General features: G+C 56.0%; 1 protein-coding gene across 2 annotated transcripts in view; it reads right to left on the bottom strand.

Annotated features, from left to right (window-relative positions):
- Positions 1-21,127, bottom strand: part of NOL4L (nucleolar protein 4 like) — a 126,192-nt gene extending 105,065 nt beyond the window's left edge. Inside the window, exon 1 of one of the 2 annotated variants that reach the window (XM_019748480.3) lies at positions 20,611-21,127. In XM_019748480.3, the coding sequence (XP_019604039.1) occupies positions 20,611-20,931 (321 nt within the window). In that variant the 5' untranslated portion in view covers positions 20,932-21,127. The remainder of the gene's footprint in view (positions 1-20,610) is intronic. The other variant, XM_019748479.3, reaches the window with a different exon arrangement.
- Positions 21,128-21,400: the final 273 nt, after the last annotated feature.

Below are 21,400 nucleotides of genomic sequence, written 5' to 3'. Positions count from 1 at the left end.
GGGGGGGGGGGGCAGGAGGGAGGGAGGAGGAAGGATGGAGCCGGTGAAGGGGAGAGCAGGAGTTCTACCTTTATTAGCACTTACTCCAAGTCAGGCCCTATTCTAGGCACATGACTACACAGTATCTTGATTATTCCATTCCTTAGAGGAGCAAAAGGAAGCTTGGGCTCAACGAGATTAAGCCTTTCTCTTGCCTAAGAGCCTGAGGCCTAGCTGGGCTTCTGCTGCCTGTGATGCTAAGGTGGCACTACAGGGTCCCCAAGGGTTGTCACTGGGCTTGCATTCCTTGTATTCTCCCACCTGAGCCAGTACAAACAGTGGCAGTGGTAACAATATGGTGGTAGGAATACTACCCATTGACAATGGACACTGTTAGGTGCCGGGCTCCAAACCCACACAATCTTGAAGATAAAGATGAGGAAACTGTTGCCCAGAGAGACAAAGCGACTTACCCAAAGTCCTACAGCTAAAGAGCCACAGAGCCAGGGTCTGAACCCCATGATAGAAGTGCCATGATGTCTCAGAGCCCGGGACATTGCCTAGTCTCCCAGCTGAGCTGGCACCAGCGGCAGGCAGCTATAACCCCAATTCTGGCCACCAGGCTCTGAGCCTGTCCCGGGTGGCCACCTGCTAATTAGCCAGGCGGCTCTGCTTGCTCAGTGGCTGCTTTGGAGCAATTCTCCCAGGAAAGGCCGAGCTTGCAGGAGCAGGAAAGGTAATTGCTAATTTGCACAAGAGGAAACAAAGGGGACAAAGGCACCCTTGGCTGCCCAGTACAGCTTGAGTCAGCCTCCTGTCCACGTCATAAAACTACCCACCGCTTGCCACCCACCACAACAGGCTCCCTAGGCATCGGTCTGTCCACAAGACACATCCACACACGGTCCTCATTCAGACTGGGGCACCAGGCCACACCTCAGGAAGAGCAAAAGAGCGTATGAACATGGCACCTGCCATCCTCTCTAGCATTGCAGGGGGCAGTGGACAGGGACCTCAACGATTTCAAAACTAATGACACTGTAAGTGTTCCATCATTTTCTGCTCACTGAACCTCACAGCAGCTCGAGGGCTAACATTGCTCTCAGCCTCATTTACAGGTGAGAAAACTGAGACATGGGGAAAGGAAGTGACTAACCAAGGCCACCGCTAGCAAGTGAAGAAGCCAGGATTTGAATTCAGCTGTCTCACTTATCTTGATTTCCCTCCACAGCATTTACCAGCATCTGACCAGCTGGGTGCTTTCCCTGGTTGTTATGTAGTGTCAGCCCTCACTAGATTGTCAGCTCTTCGAGGGTAGAGATTTTCATTTGTGTCTCCACAGAGCAGGCACTCTGTAAATATTTAAACAACTAAATAAAACTGAGGCCCGTGGGCCGCAGAGCACACCGGGAGCCCAGAGACAGCATTTATGTCTAGTCCTTCTGTTCCTTCATTTTCCACTGTGCTCTAAATTGAGATTGCCCAGTTCTATTCTCCCATATTACAACTAAAGAAAGTGAGGGCAGGAGGCTACTTTATAGAAAAAGCATAGGCTTTGTTTAAGTCCAGCTCTGCTCTCATGTCCTGCATGCTTCAGGATATAATCTTTCCTCTCTGTGCCTCAGTTTTTTCATCTAGAAAATGGTCCTAGAAACCCCTGAGTTGTGTGGGCACTGGAGACAGGCTGTCTGGGGTCTTAAGGGCCTGAGTAAGGCTGGGCTCCCTGACTTCTTCACAGTGGTCAGATGGTCAGCGCAATGCCCACAACGTGCTGATGCAGGGCGGGGCCAGAACCTGTGGCCCCGAGCCCCATGAGAGGAGGGCTAAGGCTGCAGCAACAAAGGAGCAGAGACTGGTGGACAGGGCATTCCATCAAGAGCAAGAAGGTCATGCTATATGGCCAGGAAGGTGGGCCAAGGGAGGAAGGGGTACTCCTGCCCAAAGCCCACCTGCCAGCACCTGGCTAAGCTATGACCAGCTCCCCAGGAGGAATGGCCAGCACTGGGGCTCGGTCAGGCAGACCCAGGTCCAAATCCTGGCTCCCCCAACGCCAGCTGGGCATGGCCCTCTCTGAAGCTCCACTTCCCCATTTGTCGTGCCCATCACCCCCAGCACTGTCCCAAGGCTCTGAGGCTGATTGGGACAGTCATGTGAATGACAAGGCACTGGGGGCTGAGCTGCTGCGAGACCAGTCTGTAGACACAGCCTGACTTGCCCAGCAAGGCCTGACACCAGATGGACAAACAGGCCAAGTGGACAAGCACATGAGCCCAGACCTCTTCCTCTTCTCACGGACCTGCCCCAGACTCTGCTTGCCTGTGGCCTCAGCTTCCCTACCCTCTGGGCCTTTCAACATCCTTACAACAGACCTCCTGACCCACCAAGCCATGCCTTACAAAACCTGCTCAGGGACCACAAATCTGAAAGTCGTTCTTATTGCGTGGCAATGTGTGTGCACATGTACACACACACTCATGAGGGAAGGCAGGCTCTGGACAATCTCCACTCCCCAGAGCCAGGAGACGCACGTCTTAGCCCTCCACTGGCCCTGCCTCAGTGTGACCTTGGTTGAGTCACTCACCCTCTCTAGACCTCTGGTTACCCCTTTGTAAATCAGGCTATTATTTCCTGACCCCTCTTCCTCCTGGAGTTCTTAGAAGGCTCAAGTGATGTGATAATTCCCAATAGCTGTGAAAACAATTCAAAGCCATACAAATATTACGTTCTGGCTTTAAACGTTTACTGAGCACCTCCTACGGGCAGGCCCACGGCTGGGCACTTACACATGCTTCCTGGTGTGTTTCCTACAAGTCCCATCACAACCTGATAAACAGGCATTGTATCCCCATTCTGTAAATGAAGGCACTGAGGCTCAGAGAATGACTTGTATAAGGTCATATAGCCAGAAAGTGGCAGACCCAGGATTCGCACCCAGAGTTCTGTGAGAGTCGGCCACTTGGAGTGAGGAGTCAGAATGATGGTGTTCTCTTTTCCAAGCCTCAGTGGCTCTTAAAATCATCCTATGGGTTGGAAAAACAGGTAGTAAGGCCCCTGCCCCAGCCCCATCCAGGAAGCTGGCATCACCAGCTCTTACTAGGGTGGGCTATGAGGGCTCAGAAAGAATTTTGTTCTGGGGCCTAAGGTTCGGAGGGGTAAAATGCAGTCTTTTGATTTCCAAATACAGGAGACGGGGACACTTGCCTCCTTGCTGTTCCTCAAACCCACCAGATACACTCCTGTGTCGGGTCCTTTGCACTTACCGTTCCCTCTACCTGGAATGCTTTTCCACCAAATACCTGCATAACTTAGTCTCACACCTCCTTCAGGGCTTTGTTTAAAATGTCACCTTCTCAGTGAGGCTCTCTCTGACACCCTGTTTAAAATTCCAACACCTCCCATCCCAACACCTCCAATTCCCCTCACTTTGCTTGATTTTTCTCCACAGCACTTTCCAGCATCTGACCAGCTGGGTGCTTTCCCTGGTCGTTACCGTGTTTCTCCGAAAATAAGACCGGGTCTTATATTAATTTTTATTCCAAAAGATGCATTAGGGCTTATGTTCAGGGGATGTCATCCTGAAAAATCATGCTAGGGCTTATTTTCCGATTAGGTCTCATTTTCAGGGAAACATGGTATGTAGTGTCAGCCCCCAATAGATTGTCAGCTCTTCAAGGGTAGAGATTTTCATTTGTGTCTCCACAGAGCAGGCACTCTGTAAATATTTGAACAACCGAATAAAACTGAGTCCTGGAGAGGAAAAGTTGTGGGCCCCAGGGCACACAGGCAGCCCCAAGACAGCATTTATGTCCAGTCCTTCTGCTCCTGATCCCTACCTTCTGTTCCCTCCCTTCACTGGCACAGGGTCGGTTTGGGTTTGCTAGAACTGGGGGTGCAGGTGCCTGGTTCCTGCTTCCCTCCTCCCCCCAGAGGCATAGGAGTCAGCAGTGAGTGGAAGAAGAACAGCCCCCTCCCAGGGGCCTGTGTAGGGGAAGCCGCAAGGGGGGTTTGTACAGTGCGTCCATCCAGGAGACCCTGGCTTTCTGCCTGCACCCTCCCCCTCCCAGATCCCAGAGGCAGGGCTCAGAATAGAACCTTCTTTTCTTTCTTGCCTCCTGATTTAGAAAATGGGATCTCCCCCTGGAAACATCAACCGCCACAGTGTGGGTGATGGTTCCTTGCCTTTCTGGTGGCCTCCCTGGAGGACAGTTCTTCCCTTTCACAGATGAAGTGCTTAGGGCAGAAGAGCGAGGGTACCATTTGCTCAAGCTTGCTGGGGCAACGCCAAACCTCAAGCCCTGTTCAGGCAAATCAGACTCATGCACTTGCCCCTGTGCTGGGTCCAGAAGGCGAGGAAGGAACCTGCCTGTGCCTGAGGGAGGGAGCTGCAGCTGGAAGTGGCAGGTGGCCATAGCTGCGAGCAGCTGCTGGTCAGCCAGCCTGCCTGGGCTCACATCCGGGTGCCGCCCTTTGCTCACAGGGGGCCTCGGGCAAGTTGCGTAAGATCTCAGTGGCTCACAGGATTGTTGCAGGAGCCCAGTGTACAAACACACAGGAAGCACTTAGAGCAGGCTGGCACCTAGTGAGTACTCAATTAATGTGAACTGACACACCACCATGACCACCATGACCCCCACCATCACCACCACCACCACCATCATCACCACTACCATCACCATGTCCTGTAGCATCTGTCCCCCACAACGCATCCTGAGCTCTGCCCTACATGACGGAAAAGGCCCTGCACTCCCCACATCTGTGAGGCTCACCAGCGCAGCCCAGGAGGCTTTCTCCAAGTTGCTGAATGAATAAATGAGTGAATGGATGAATGAATGAGGAGGACGCTTTTATGGAGAACAAAGCAGCTGACATGAGGACGAGGAGACTGTTTGATTCATTCCTTCAGCCCCCTTGCCCTCTCCACCTCATTTCTCTAGCTCCTGCTCCCATTTGAGCCATTGTCCCCTAGAACCCAGAGTCTCCCTGGGCCTCAGACTCCAATCCCTGCTCTGCACACAATGGACCACACTCGGGTCCCTAAATGCCTCCCTTCCTATGTTTCCCTGCTCTGCAGTATTCAATAGTTCTCCCTGCCTGAGATGTGGCTTTCTGGGGCCCTGTTAAAGGATTTCCCCAGCCCCAAGGCTCCCTCAAGCCAGCTTCTGTTGCCCTCTTCCTACAGTTGTGTCCCTGCCCTGCCTGCGCTTCCCAACATGGCCAGGAGTGAGTCCAAATGCTTCTTCATTAGGCTTGGGGCCCTCGTGACCACCTGCTGACTTGCCAGCCCCCACTGGCTCTCTCAGCCCTTGGACTGGAGAGGCCTGATTGTTGGCCAGGTCAGACAGCCATTGACGGGACCCCAGCCATCATCACGCCAGCCTTCATGTTGGCCCCATACCAGCCCTGATCCTCCATTTTGCAGAGGAGAAAACTGAGGCACAAAGAGGAGAATGAAAAGGCTTAAGGCATTCATTGAATAAATACTTACTGCAAGCCTACTATGGAACACAGCCGTGAGCAAGATGGTAAATATTCCTGTCCTCACAGAGCCCGAGGCACACACACAAAAATCACAGTGTTTGTCAGAGGTTGATAAGGTCTCCGAAGTTGGAGTAAGGGGCTTGAGAGTGATGAGAGACAAAGGGCGTTCTGAAAAGGCAGTCAGGGAAAGCTTCACTGAGGAGGTGACAATTCACCAGGGCCCAGTATGGGCTGGGGGAGACAGCCTGGAAGCTGGTGTGAGGGCAGTGAGCAGGAGCTCAGAGGGTGGAGACAGGGGCCAAGCTTGGCCTCATGGCCACGGTGGCTTTGGCTCGGAGGGTGACGGGGACCCACGAGAAGGTTTTGAGCAGAGAAGGAACATGGTAAGGTTTACATTTTAACAAAACACTTTGGCAGCGATGTGAAGAAGGGAGGAAGTAGGAGGAAGGACAATGAGCGCTACTGCTGAGGAGGAGGTGACAAGAACTGGGGTGGGAGGAGAGTGATGGAAAAGGCCCTGCACTCCCCACACACCCAGAGTTCTAAATCCCTGGGACTCAGAGCTGGACACGGGGGCAGAAGAGCTAGCTTGGGGATGCTGGGCAGCAGTGGCCCCCTTGAGTTCAGCAAGCCTGTCACAACTGGATAGGTGCCCGCTGCCTAAGCCAACCAGCTGGATGGCACACCAGGCCCTAGGATGCCCCGATCACCAGCCAGTGGGCGTACATGGGACTTCCAGCTCTGGGAGGGCAGAGATCAAGTCTGTCCTCTTCACCACTCCTCCTGGAACACAGTAGGAGCTCAACAAATCTTTGTGGCATGAATGAACAGGACCTGGTACATAGCCGGTGTCAAAGTTCGCTGAATGAAGCAGTGAATGAATGGATGGCCTGCAGCCCTGTATTGTTTGCTGGTGGTTTCTCATTTTAGTCTGAGTGCCTTAAAATAATTACAATTGCTGCCAATCACAGAGCCTTACCGTGAGCCAGGCCTCCGGCTCAGTCTCAACAACCCCACATGGCAGGTTCTATTACTATGCCCAATTTATAGAGGAGGAAACTAAGGCCCAGAGAGGTTAATTAATTTCCCCAAGGTTTCTAAGCAGCACAGCCAAGATTTGAACCCAGGGCTGGTTTTTGTCGGCTACACTTTAATACCTCCCAAACTGGAATCTTACCAATGACACCATCAACTCAATTGTGAATCCCCTGAGGGCAGGAACCTGCAGGTGGGGGTCCCTGCTGAACAACTCCAGTGCTGCATTACCTCTGAGGCACCGCCTTGGCTCCTCACTGCAGCCTGGTACCACCTTCCTGATAAGGAAGTCAAGGCCAGGAGCTGGGAATTTTTTCAAGAACAGTAGGGCTGAGAAGTGGCAGAGGAGGGCCTTGAAACCCCATCTTCTGGGACCTGGCCAACAGCTCTCTCCACAGCCCCCTCATTCCTCCTGTCCCCACCACCACCCCATGTCCCAACACAGGGGCAGAGGATTGAGTCCTCACATCACGAGCTCTGGACAAGGCAGTGGCTAATTCCTGGGGCCCAGCCAATGACAGAAAACCCCTCCATGCCAGAGGCCTGTCTCAAGAGCCAGAGACACTAGGCTGACCTCCAGCTTGACCTCTCACCTCTGCCTCTGGCCTAAAGGGACAGAAGCTCCAAAAATTGAGCTTCAGGACCTGCAAAGGAAGCTGGGCACATGTGTAGCTACCCATGCACAATGGTATTCACAATAATAATAGCAACAGCAACAACTGATAAGAACGGCCAGTGCTCACAGAGCATTCAAACACAGGCCCTGCCCTCTGCTAGACTTCAGGAACCTTGATTGTCACCACAGTCCAGAGAAGCAGGTCTTATCATTACTGCCATTTTCGAAATGCAGAAGCTGAGGCACAGAGAGGTTGAGTAAGTTGCCCGAGTGACACAGCAAGTCTATGGAGGATTCAGGATTCAAACTCCAGCAGTCCAGCTCCAGGGCCATGTAGCTCAGGGAGGGACTGACACATAAAGGACTGAACCTCTCTGGCAGAGGAACTAGACGAAGGGGGATGGGGTGGGCTGGGCACTTCTCACCCCCTTGGGGGCTGCCATTTTGTGGTGGTTGTGACTTTAAGTCATAGGCGTGTGTTACCTGGAAAACAAACCTCTCTTGTGCTCTTTTGTCCACAGCGCCCCTTGCCCCCTCCTGGGAGGCCTTATCCCTTCTTCTCCCATTTCATGGCTCACCTCCTCATAAGAGCTCTCCCTACTTCCTCCCCGGCTTCCTTGGCATTCTCTCCCTGCTCTGATCCCATCAGTCCCACCCAGGGCGGGCACGGGCCACCCATGTCCTTTTGGGATTGTTGGCAGCTGGCTGCAGCCTGGATGTAATAAGGCTGAGCCTTGTCATGCAGGTGGGCACAGGGCTCCTCCTGTGACAGGTGAGTGGGTCACGTTGGCTGACTGGCTGGCAGGCTGGCTGTAAGGCTCTACGCCACTCCCTGGTCCTCTCTGAACCACAGACTCCCTCAGTGACCCCCAAGGCTCAACGCCACCAGGAGACTGATTCTGTTTGTGCCTCAGCAGTGTGCCCCAGTGTTGGTGCGCTCTGCCAGACAGACCATCCTGGGAAGAACCATTGTCCAAGCCCAGGTAATACCACAGAGCACCTCAGGATCTGAGCCTTGTTGTCAAGAGGCTGGGTAACTCATTTAGGGGGCTGACTCCCTGCACAGGCTCCGGTCCCTACTCTGGCTCTTAGGGGCTGTGTGACCTCAGGCATGTTACTGAACCTCTTTGAGCTTTAACACCCTCATCAGCAAGATGAGGATAATAATGGTAACCATGTCTGGATATCACATGGAGTCATGGGCTTAAACTACTTAGCAGAGCACTTAGCACTCCATAAGCATTCAACAAATGCAAGCTGTGTCACGACTGTCATTGTTTTGACTTGGTAGTAGGCATTGCCTGAGCACTTTATGTATCTCAAGTTATCCCCACAACAACCCTAAAAGGTAGTTAATATGACTATCCCTATGTTACAGATGTGGAAATGGAGGCTCAGAGAGGTAGAGATGTGTCCAAGGTTGCACAGCTGGTTGGTGAGGCAGGATTTGAACTCAGGGCTCCCGACTCCAGGCAGCATGCCCATTCTTAGTCCCATAATGAGCAGCCTGGACTCTGTGAAGCCCAGTTCCCCTCTCGCCCTCCTTCCCTGACAGCCAACTTCTGATTGCACCAGCAGGACGTCTGGCCTCTCCTTCTCCACCCGCTTTGGCCCAGTGCCTTCCCTCTGCCCTCTGGCTTCCATCAAGGCCTTCTCTCATCCAGATCTGGGGGGTGGCGATCTGGTAATCATTTGGAGCAGACCCAGCTGACCACCTCTCCTTCTGGAAGCCCTCCCCTTCAGTTTTCCTGCACATACCCCTCCTTCATTCTCTTCTACCTCTGTCCACTGCCCCTTCTATGATTCTCTGCTCTGGTGTCCCCTGGCACTGCCCAGACTCCGCATCCCTAGGTCTACACTGGCCACAGCACAGGCACAAGTAGAGAACACTCCTGTTTCCTGTGCTGAGTGCTTGACCTGGAGTCTCTCTTCACAAAGCAACCCTGTGAAGGGAAGTATTACTGGGCCCACTTTACAGAGAAAGAAACTGAAGCTCAGGGAGGGGCAGAGACATGTTTCAAGGTCATCCAGCTAATGAGTCGTGGAGCTCCGTTCAAACCTGGGGCCAGTCTGAACTCTAAAGCCCAGCTCAGCAGCACTGTTCCATGTGGCCTCATCACAGATTCTAGGGTTATTGATTCAATCCCAATCATAATCCTAATTATAGCTTCTTTTTATTGAAGACTTGACTATGCCCACACCCTGGCACAGATGCTTCTATACTATAGATTATAGGAATATAGAGAGAGAATATAGAGTAGAAGGTAGATATAAGTGAAGCCACAGCTATTATAACCCCATTTTACAGATGAGGAAATGAAGGCTCAGAGAGAAAAGATGTGCCTAAGATTGTACATCAGTAAGTGGCAGAGTCTGGACCCAGCCCCTGCCTCCACACTCCCCACTGCTCTGCTGACCTGCAGGGGCCTCACATTTAACATAAAACATTTTGCCCTCAGCTGGCTCCTGTCCCAGACTCCAGCTCTCCCAGAGAGGCCCCATCCCCACAGAGCTTCCCAGCCTGAACTCTTGAACTGCCTCCCCTCCACTCCCCACCTTGGTCAAGGTTTTCCTATCACCCCACAAAGGGCCTCCTAACCACCCTTGGGAGACTAACAGCTGTCTGGTTTGGGGATCTTTGCAGTGAAGGGGGGGTCCTCTAAGGGACCCTGAAATGGAGCAACAGCTCCTATTCTGTGGCCTGCCTGATCGACTTGGTTTTATGCCATCTTCCCAACCACCCCACAGGGTATGGGTTATCACCCACTTAGATACAAGAGGCCAGGGGATCAGAACAGGCAAGTCATTTGCCCAGAACCTGAAACTGGTGGCAAAGCTAGAATCCGGATGCAGGTCTATTGTTGGCCATGTTACCGTCAGGCCTTCCCTACAGTTGCACTCCTGGCAGAGTCAGTCTCACCTAGGCAGACCCCTCTCCACATTCCCATGAAAATGACAATCCCACTGTTTAAGCATTTCACACGATTCTCTCCTTTGGTTTCTCAACAACCCTGTAGGGGACGGACAATCATCAGACCCATTTTTCAGATGAAGAAACTGAAGCACCAAGTGGTTCCTTAGCTGGGTGCCAGCAGAGGCTGTACCTTGGTTTGCTAACCTGTAGAATGGGGTCATAACATCCTCCCAGGGTGGTCAAGGACTATGCAAGGTTGTGGAAGCCAGGGGCTCTTGGAGACCCGCCCTTGAGATGCTCTCAGACAAGGCCCGAGGCCCAAGTGCGTTTTCCTCACCTCGCCAACATCCAGTCAGGGACTGGCCTGCCAAAGGAAGGCCCTTGAACATTTTCTCAGCCCAGGGATGCCGAGAAAACGATGAGTCATCCACCCAGGCAGAGGCCTCCCTGAAGCCTACATCGAATCCCGGGCGGGGAAGGTTCCAAGCTGGGAAGGGAGCTCCCGTGAAGATGATGACTCCCTAGCTGGTCCCACTGAGGCCTGAGACACCAAGTCTCCTCATGCCCTCCCGTGCCACACACTACCAGCCTAGAGGACGGCTCTTAGATTCTGCCCACTGGACCCTGCCCCTGTGCCTTCGGCCCAGATCTGTGCATCTGCCTACATTTCTGGTCTCCTAAACTCCCCTCCTTCCATCCAAGAATATGGCACCAACAGTGCCCCTTGAGCCTACCTACTAACCCCCCGCCCATGTTACCCAGTTTTCAACCTCTTGTCCTTCAAGGAAATCAGCCCCTCCTCTCTATCCCAGGCCGGAGAATCATGTGAAACTCTTAAACAGTGGGATTGTCATTTTCGTGGGGATGTGGAAAGGAGTCTGCCCCAGTGACAGGGCTCCCCTGGGCAGAGCAACAGTAGGAAAGTCCAGAGGGTAAGTACTACAGCCAACAACAGACCTGCATTGGAATCCCAGCTCTGCCACCAGCACCTGGTTCTTGCCTTCTCTCTCTGCACCCATTTTGCAGCCTATTTCTCCTTCTCCGGAACACACCTTCTTGCCACAGCATTTCAAGGCTTCCTTCTAAAACCCAAATCTAACCTTATCTCCCCTCCTACTAAAAGCCCTCCTGCGGACTCCTTGCTGTCCTTGATGGTGACGCACTAGCTCCTCTGAGTGGCTTTCCAGATTTTTTCTCCTCCATCTGGCCCCAACCAATTACACCAGCTCATCCCCTCCGTACCCCACAGCAGTTCTCAAGCTGATTTAACCAGTTACCCACCCCCACCCCATTTGAAATATTCTGCAGAACAGGCTTCTCCAGGAAAGTGGCCTCATCACCATCACATACTAGGCCCTGACCCCGCCTAAACCTGTCCCACCTCTCAGCCCGTGTTCATATATTCCCACTCCCTGCAACGAGCTTCCCCCTGTTCTGCTCTTGCTGAAACTTTTGTTTTGCCCCTCAAGGTCCAGCTCAAATGTCACCTTCCTGAGGACTCCTTGGACACCCTTGGGCAGGAGGACGGGTCTGGGCCCTGGGGCTCCTGAGGCCCTTGGAGGGCAGAACTGGATGGGTGGTTCTCAGATTCCTGCTCTGAGACAGATGCTGTCATTGTTTCCTCCCCCACTCCACCTGCCCGCCCCGCACCACCCCCTCATCCCACAGTGGGGAACCCCATAGGGGCAGGGGCTATTCTGGGCCCTGGGAATACAGCAGCGAACAACACAGACACATCTGCCCTGGTGGAGCTCATAGCCTTGCAGAGAGACAGATACGAAACATATAAACTAGTAAAAATAAATAAGGAAGTTAATTAATTAATATACACAGAGAATGTTCAAAAAAATGTTTATACATTTTAAGAAAGGAAAACTGTATTAAAATTGTAACACTCAATATATACCGGTAACAAAAGATGAATACAAGTCACGTTTGACTTCTGCAATTACGAGATGTGCTCATAGTGGTTCCCATCAGCGTCCAGACACTGATTACAGTGAACTACTGCTTGAGCAACACTGACCAAAGTGTCCACTTGTATACATTTTTTTGGCACCCCCGGTGTGTGTGTGTGTGTGTGTGTGTGTGTGTGTGTGTGTGTAGGGAGAGGGAGAGGGAGAGAGAAAGAGAAAGAGAGAGAGAGAGAGAGAGAGAGAGAGAGAGAGAGAGAGAGAAAGAGAGAGAATGTCAGGGAGTGATAAGGGCTATAGAGAAAAATTAAGTAGAAAGGGGTGGGGGGATAGGGTCCAAGGGTCCTAAAGCTGTCCTGACTGGGTCATCAGGGAGGAGGTGACATTTGGGCAAAACCCCGAAAGAGGAGAGGGAGCCAGCCATGTAGACACCTGGGGGAAGAGTGTTCTGAGCTGGGAGAACAGCCAGTACAAGGGCCCTGGGGCTGGACTGTGTTTGGTGGTTTCTGGGATCGCAAGGAGGGGACAGCAAGGAGGCTAGTGTGGCTGAGCCTGAATGAATAAACGAAGAGTGGAGGGAGCTGAGGGCAGCAAGGCAGCTGGGACCAGATCATGCAAGGCCTTGTAGGCTTTGGGAAAGGCTTTGGTTTGGGGCTTTGAATGAGATCGGAGCCTTGGAGGGTTCTGAGAAGAGGGAGAGAATCTGATTTGCTTTTTGCAAAGTTTCCTCTGGCTGTATGAGTCAGAGGGGATTACAGGGTCCAGAGTGAACACAGGGAACCTAGTAGGTAGGTGGATGCATCTCTCGGCTTGGACAAGCCTAGTGGCAGTGGAGGTGGTGAGAAGATAAAATTTGAGATGTATTTTGAAGGTAGAACCAATAGGATTTGCAAATGGGTTGCATGGGGAGGGAGGGTGGTAAGAAAAAGGAATAAAAAATGACTCCAGGTGTGGCCCGAGCAAGGGAAGGATGGAGCTGCTGAGATGGGGAGGCCGGTGAGAGGAGCAAATGAGTGAGCAAGTGAAAGAATGAATGACCCTCCAGGCTTTGGAACCAGATGGGCTCACACCCAGTGCTGAGGCTCGGTGGGATCTTGAGCGAGTTCCTTCCACTCTCGACCTTAGTTTCCCCATCTGCAGCTGAGAAGCCCCATGTCCCAGGGTGGCCAAGAGGATTGGATGCTGAGGGGAGTCAATGACCTTGTGGGGAGAGGACAGGCCAGCCTCCCAACTCCTCCCTCTCCCCAATCCTCACAGCCTGCCCAGGCCTGGTCAGGCCTATAGCTGTAGTTGAGATGAGAAGGCAAGGGGTGTGGGGGAGGAGTGGCATCTGTCTCCCACCAGGCTGGGTCTGGGCCAGTGGGAGGGCTGTCTGCAGCTCTGAGAAGCTTTTGTGGAGTGCCCTCAGATGAAAGGACACCATGAGCCTGAGGTGGGGACGTGGGAGGGCTACAACACCTGCAGACCCCTGCCTCCACACCCAGAGGCTTAGAGGGTCAGACAGCCATGGAACCCACGCCCTGCCACTTGCTCACTGTAAGACTCAGGGAGGGTCCCTGGCCTCTCTGATGTCAGGTTCTCAGCTACCTCACAGAATCCAGGGTAGATTAAATGAAATAAAGTGTCTGGCAAATGGCAGGGGCTTGAAAACATGGGAGATGTGCTCAGACCCTTGCCAGAGGGAGGCAGTCATTACAGCAGCCTCACTGTGTTCTCTGTAAGAACCCAGAACTCAGGGTTTTGACCAGCGACTAGGGCAAGGGTGGGGCGGGGGTGTGTGAGAGGCCTCTGGGAGGCTAAGCCTTCTATTATACCTTCCTACCTGGTAAGTACCTTGGTAAAGCCGCAACCCTCTTCCCTCTTGTACACTGACCTCTGGGATCTGGTACCCCCAGCACCAGGAAGGGATTCAGAAGCAGAAGGGACCACAGGAGACTTCCCTGTGTGATAACTAGGGAAACTGAGGCTTAGGGCAGGAACCAGTGATGGCAAACAGAGACCTTAAGTCTTCATGTTCCCAGCCCTGGGGGCTCATGTCACACCTGTTTTTCACCAGGACTTTTCTGGTGTTCTGTACTATTCAATACAACATGAACCAGGCTCCCAATGGCACTGGAGATAGAGAAAAGACACAGACACAATCTCTAGGGAACTAATAGTTGCTGCCCACCTACTATGTGCCGGGAACTTGGCTGGGTACTTTATTTCCATTGTCCCATTTAATACCCATGTCATCTTTCATCACCACCCCCATTTTCCAGGTGAGAAAACTGAGGCTCAGTGAGATCACATAGCAGCGATCATTTCCTAGGACTTGCTACATTCTTCAGGCTCTACATGCATTAATACAGTCATCTCACACCTGTCCTACGAACAAGATAGGATTATGAGCTCAATTTTACAGATAAAAAACTAAGGCCAAATTGGTAAAAAGGCAGAGCTGGGATTTGAAGGCAGAGTCCCTTGGCTTGAAACCCCAAGCCCGTCACTTACCCTCTATGTCAGACTAGGCCAGGGGCAGAAAGCAGACTCAGGAGTCCTTATTCTAATAAGCTGCCCACCTCGGTTCTGCTCCCTCTCCTGCTTTGGGGTCCAAGGGCCAGGCTTGCTCTGACACAAGTAAGCAGAATGTCCTTTCAAATGATAGCAGAGGCTCTTCCTGTTTGCCAAGCCTCCTGGAAGTGGGGCTTTAGGGCCTGTTTCCCAGATGAGGAAACTGAGACTCGGCCAGGTCAAGCAGGCTACTTACCTGGGTCACATGCAAGGAAGTGGTTTGAGTTGGTTAGCATCCCATAGGTCCTGGCCCCGTCACTTCAAGTCCAGAGCCTTCTCTCCCGAGAGGACTCATCCTGACCCCCACGATGTCTGGCTTTGGGCTTACTAAGTGCCACCATGGCTGAGGTCACAAGCTTTATCCTGCTGCCCTTGTAGGGCAAGGAGTAGGCAGGAGAAAAAGGCTGGAAATAGGGAGATGCCTTGGCCACTGCGGGGAGAGGGACACGGCGCTACCTCTTATGTCCACTCCCTCCCTCATAGTGAACACAGGGAACCTAGTAGGTAGGTTCTGAGTAGGCAGCTGCTGAGACCCCAGGGGCAGCAAAGGCCAGAGCAGCAGCTCAGGCTGGCTTGGCTATGATGGAGGACACCGCTGTCAACACCGCACTGCCAGGCTGACAGGGTTTTTTCAGTAGGATCCGGAACATGTGTGCACGCACACAGGCACACTCGTGGTCTGCCAATGCCCACACCCCAGGTGCTTGCACATCTGTCAACACAGACGCTCAATCACACACATTCACATGCATGCAGTCTCCCCTCCACCTCTACACACACACACACACACACACACACACACACACACTGCTCCCGGCACACAGAATCATCAGCCACACATGGACAGGCACAGGCACACTCACACCCACATAGTCACGCTTCTGCCTGCACACACACATGCACACCGCCCCACGTGCACACACATGCTCTACTCATGAGCTCACGCACATGTGCACAGTCCTCAATCCCACCACCTCCAAGGTAAGAGCTGGCTTGGAAAAGCCCAGGTTAGCCTGAGGCTGGGTCACGTGGTCGCTGAGGAGCCCCAGCCACAGGCTCCCTAGTCCCCAGTCCTCCCAACAGGACTTCCTGACTCCTAGACGTTCAGGTCTGACCCAAAGGAGAAGGGGACATGCTGTCCACCCCCCCCACCCCCCCAGCAAACAGTGACCCAGGTCCCAGAAAGGCAGAGCCTGATCCCTCAACATCACCCAGGCTCCCAAATGCAGTCCCCCAGGGTCCCCAAGACCACATTCACCTGAATCACTGAGGCGTACTTAATAAAATAGCCCACTCTGCCATGAAAAATTTAAATGGGGCCCATGCCAGCCCTCATTGTCAACCTCCTCCCAAAGGACCCCTGGACCCAGGAGAACAGAGGCCTCCTCCCTTCTTACTCCATTTCTGTCCTAGTGAGCCCCGAGAAAGCTCCCAGGGAGCCAATCCTGCCTCAAGCACCAGCCTGTGATTACAGACATGTTGACCAGAGGGATTCTTCTAAACTAATTCAGATTAAGGTGTAATCAACTGAAAGCTTGTCATGAAGGACCTAGGCTTTCAAATTGGATCAGGCTGCAAGACACCTCTGACAGGGTCAGAATGGACATGTGCGCAGGCAGTACCCAAGTTCAGGGCCTGCCCCCAGCAGTGATGGCCTTAGGGAAATTCTGAGCCTCCTTAAGCCTCAATTTACTCCTCTGAAGGATGCCAGTAACAGTAACAGCACTGACCTGGGCTGCTGTGAGAATTCGAAAAGTCACTGGGACCAGCGTCTCAGCACAGTGACATGTACAGCGTCCCAGCACAGTAATGTGCTCACAATAGTAACTCGGAAAGGGTCACTGTGGTGATAATTTGGAGAAAAGCGGGAAATATTGAGGTATTCAACTGAAGGTCACAACATATATTACACTGTGCTAAGTCAGAGGCCATTTCCCGCCTAGACCAGTGGCCGCAGGTGCCAAAGGTTTACACAAAAGCTCTGGGGAGAAAGACTGAAGACTGTGAAAATGCTCTCCACTAAATGAACGTTGTCTGCAAACTGGGAAAAGACCACCATTAGTCAATTTGGCCAGCGGAACACCTGGGGTCCGGCTCAGAAAAAGCCTGGTGTTGAGAGTGGAGTTGGGCGATCCAGCATTTCCCCTCGGGGAATGGTGCTCTAATGGGGGATCCTGGCATGTGATGGGCCATGGAGAAGCCACAGTGAAGCACAGAGATCTGCATTCCCTACCAACAGAAACTTCTCTCAAAGCCTCAGTTTTTCCATCTAGAAGATGGCAGAGTTGGGCTGAGAACATCTATCTCCAAGAAGCCTTGGGGCTTTCTCATCCTGGGAGTTGACAGATGGTCCAGGGCCCCGCCCCAGACATAACCTGAGGCCCCCGCAGGCCCTGAGGACAGCACAGCTCTGAGAGACCAGAGGAAAAGGAAAGGGGTTGGTTCACTTTGTGGCTGAAGCTGGAACGGAATCAGAGGGTCTTGCCTCCAAGGAGTTTGCTTCCCCTGCTTGGCAGCCCACGGAGGCCGGAGCAGGCCAAACTCAAGAAATAATAAATCCTACCCAGGCTTTGCTCAGCCAGGAGGCCTGGCTGGCTCTTGTCATAAAAAGATCTTATCCCCAAGAGCGCCCCGTGCCCAGTGTGGAGGACTCCGCCCTCCTCCCCTCAGTCCTCCGCCTCCACTTCTATTTCCTGTGACAACCTGCAAACTGAAGACCAACTTGCCTCTCCCCCCACACCCAGGCTTCTGCTGCTCGACCCCCGCCCTGCCCCGCCCCCCACCCGGGCCCCAGCTGCAGGAGGCCCCTGCAGAGTGTAATTCCCCTTGCCCTCCTCTCCGCCCTGGGCCGTCCGGACAGATTAAGCCTTTGTCACACACACCCAGAAAAGCTCAGGGCCAGATGGGACAGGACAAGTGGTGTCAGATCATCGACCTGCTGCTGGCCAGGACTCGGAAAGGGCCCCAACCACAGCACCGCATATGGCTGTGGGAGGAGGAAAGGGGGCCCAAAGAGGGGGCAGCAACATGGAAGAGAGACGACACACCATGGCCACCCTTAGGACCGAGCCCACGCAGGGGGCCCATGTTCAGCTGCTGGATGACCCAACTCCCACGCCCCCACTTTCCTGAAATTGTTCTGCCTGGCTTCTTGATCATATCCACAGCTGTACCCACTTCCCCCACTAGCTGGGTTCTCCAGGAGCAGGCACAGAGTCTAACCCACCCCAATGCCCCAGTGCCCCCCACGAGGCCTGTGGGTGCTAAACAAATGCCTGAGACAAAGGTTTAAGGCCCAATGACCTTCACAAAACCCACCCAAGACAAAACTACAGGACCTCCCCCAACTGCCACCAGAGGCAATGATAACTTTAATTGGGTGTGTGAGGGTGTGTGTGGGGTGAGTGAAAATGGGGGATGTCCTTTGCACCTTTCAAAGAAGGTCCCATTCAGCCCCTCCCCGGAACAGGCTATGGCTGCCCCTGAATTCCCAGCAGGATTCATTCCTCTTAGATCAGTGAAAAGGAAAATGGAAATGTAAAAATAATAACTGAGCCCCAGGAAGGTGCTTGGATATGGGGGTGGCAAGACTAGGGGCATCTCCTGTGGCTGGCTCCGGTTGGCTGGGCAAGTGGCAGGTAACTAACAGGCTCTCTGGGGACCAGCAGGCCAGGCAGGCGGGTGTGGAGAGCTCAATGGGCGGGCTGTCACAGGAGGGCACGTCTGTTGTGTTTGTTATCCTCCTGGCAGCCTGGGCAGGGAGGCCTGGGGCCCCTTTCTCTGCCTCCCAGGCAGGTGGTCCCTTGGGGAGGGCTTATTATTGGTCTGGGAGCCAGGGTGGAGGCTTATGAGGCCCCTGCTGCCAGGGCAGGTCAGTATGGGCCTCATGAAGGGTCTGAAGAGACTGCTGGGCTGGCAGGATGTGAGACCCAGGCCTAGCACCCAATTACTGCATGTGGCCTGGATGGACACGTGTGCCCTTGCTCTGCTGTGACTGTGGCAAATGGGTTAGGGGGACTGCCCCATGATGCCCATTCCCTAGAGGAGAGGTCCACCCACACAGAAAACCAGTGAACCAGCTACCACCTGCCCCCCAACTCCAGGAGTGGGTGTATTGGGAGCTCCTGCCTCAGACTAAGAAAGAGATTGGGCCAAGACTCCCAACTCACTAGGGAGGGATAACCTGGATGGGATGGATGGGGGCCACTAACTGACCTGGGAAGCCTGGAGGTCTCAGGGCAATGACTCAAGGTAGGGGGCACAGACCCAGCCAACCATCTGATGGGTCACTGACCTCACCTAGGCTGGGGACACTAGCCCAAGATGGGGGAGAACTGAGGGAGGGAGGAAATAGCAGGGTTGGGAGGGCTGACCTAGGCTGGGAAGAGGCAATGACCCATATTCCCCTTGTGGGAAAGTGGGCACTGATTTGGGCTGGGGAAGGGGTCTCTGGCTTCATCAGGGGAGGGGGAAATGATCCAGATTCTCCAGGTTTGGGGGAGAGCACTGATTTAGGTTGGGAGGGGTCCCTGACTTGAGCGGGGTGGGACACTGCCCCAGCCTTCCTCTTGGGGAATCCGGCCCTGGCGCGCCCATCGGCCTGGCCCTCTGCTCAGGGTCCGGCCGGAGGCGGCAGCGGCGCAGATGGGCTGCTGGCGACCGCAGAGGCAGCGGCGCGGTTATCAGCGCTCCTCGCAGATGGGCCGCCCGCCCTCCACGCTCACGGCTCCCCACTCCCCGCGGCCTGCAGCCCCGTCCCCAGGGCGCGGGGGGAGGCGCCTCCAGATCCGCTCCCTGGCTCGCGCCTCTCTCCTTCTCGGCCCCTTCACCCCGCGGGCCCGGCCCGGGCGGCTGCCGGAGGGGGAGGGGGAGGGGACAAGTGCACTTTTCGTAACGACCGAATCAATTGTGTGTGAAGAGCCCGCTCCGGCCGGGGACGGGGCTGAGCGCGGGGCGGGCGGGCCGGACGGGGGAGGAGCACGGAGGGGGGAGCGGGGGAGCGAGGGAGGGAGGGAGGCCGGCGCGGGGCGGCCCCGCTCGCTTGCTCGGGCCGGGCGAGGCCGGGGAGGGAGTGAGGGGGGCAGGGAGGGAGGCCAGCCCGGCCCGGGAGGGCCGGGGGCTGAACGCACTAATGGAGGGTCTCTGCGACGGAAAGTTCAAAGCTCAGCAGCGCCCGGGGAGCAGCCGCCCCCCCAGCCCCCACCCGCTGCAGAACAATGAGGTCCCGCGGGGGAGCCGCGGGGCCCGCGCCGCACGCCCTCTCCAGGGCGCCCCGGGCCGGAGGGGACGCCCCCGCCCGGCCACCCGCCTCCTCCCTCCCGGCGGCTGCGGTTCCCCGCCCCCTCCCCCACGCCACCCCGCCCGGACCGGGCCAGCCCCGGGGACGGGGGAGGGGAAAGGATGGATAGGTCAGGCCGCCCCCGTCCCAGGGAGGGGGAGGCTAGGGGCCCGGGGGGCGGAGGGGGCGCCCCACCCACCCGCGGGAGGCTGCTCCTGCGCCAGGCTGCGGCTCGGGCTGCCCCTCCCCGGGACAGCCCCGGGTGGGGTCGGGGAGACAGTGCCCGGGCGGGCCCCCTCCCCAGGCGCTGAGAAGGCGAGTGGACTCCCCGTCCCGTGGCTGCCCCTGCCCCCCTTCCCGCGGCACCACCCTCCACACACACACACACACACACACACACACACACACACACACACACCACAGACACACAGACACACACACCGCCCAGCCGGCCCGGGGGCGGGAGCGCGAGGCGCCCGGGACAGGCAGCCCCGGGGCGGGCGGGGGGGTGGGGGGAGGCTCAGGCTTCGGAGCAGCCGCCTGCTGGCGGGGGGAGGGGACGGGAGGACGGAACATGCAGGGGTGAGCAGCCCGGGACAGCCTGCCCGGCACGGCCACAGCCCGGGCAGCGGCGCAGAGGGGGGCAGGGACACCCCGAACCGGGAGCGCTGCCGTGGCGGGTCGGGGTGGGCGGGTGAGCAGGGACGCGTGCGCCTCGGGCGAGCCAGACCCACGGACAACCTCAGGGACACACGTTCGGACACACATCCACACCCCCAACCCGCCCCCGCCCACCCCGAGCCCCGCGGCGGGACCGGCCCGCGGCCACCGCGCGCGCACTCACCGAGCCTGTCTTGACCGGCACATACACCACTTGGCCCATCTTGGGTTCCCGGCCGCTGCCCAGGCGGAAGCCCTTGGAGCGCACCCAGAACTGGAACTTGCCTTTCTCTCCGGCCGCGGGGCCGCTGCCTGCGCCGGTCCCGCCGCCGCCCTGCAGGACCTCGGCGATCCGCTGGTATTTGCTGCGTGTCACCGTCTTGGTTTTGGCCGAGTCGCCGTAGGTGCGCAGGCACCAGTCCCGGAACTGGCGGCCCAGCTCAGAGTCTCCGGGGCTGCGCTCGCGCTCCCAGCCCCCGCGCAGCAGCAGCGTCGGCTTCGGCATCCTCCCGCCGCGCCCGGCGCCCTCGGGGGCGGGCCGGTAGCCGGGCCGCCGGGTGCCGGGACTAGGCTGGGTTGGGCCGGGCCGGGGCGCGCCGCGGCCCGGGCTGTCCCGCAGTGTGGCTCCCGCGCAGCTGCTTGATGGGCACGGGCGGCGGCCGGACGCGCGGGGCTGCAGCGCGCTCTGTCCTGCTCGGGCGGCGGCGGCGGCGGCGGCGGCGTTGGCGGCGGCGGCTCCGGCTCGCCTCCTGCTCCGCCTCCTCCTCCCCCCGGCCGGGATGCAGGAGCGATGGAGGCAGCTCCGGGCCCGGAGGTGCAGAGGGGGCGGGCCGCCCCGCGGGCGGCCAGGGGAGGCGGGAGGCGGGGAGCGGCCCCGGGCGCCGGGAGCGAGACCGAGCCTGAGCGCGGGCGGCGGCGGCGGCTGTCAGCTCGCGCGGCTCATCCTGCTCCTGCTCAAGCTCCCGCTGCCGCTG

This window comes from Rhinolophus sinicus, chromosome 13 (genome assembly GCF_057876585.1).
Source record: "Rhinolophus sinicus isolate RSI-liver-muscle chromosome 13, RSI-T2T, whole genome shotgun sequence".
In the NCBI taxonomy this organism is placed as follows: Eukaryota; Metazoa; Chordata; class Mammalia; order Chiroptera; family Rhinolophidae; genus Rhinolophus; species Rhinolophus sinicus.
The sequence above is the reverse complement of the archived record's forward strand: the minus strand, read 5'-3'. Positions and strand labels throughout refer to the sequence as shown.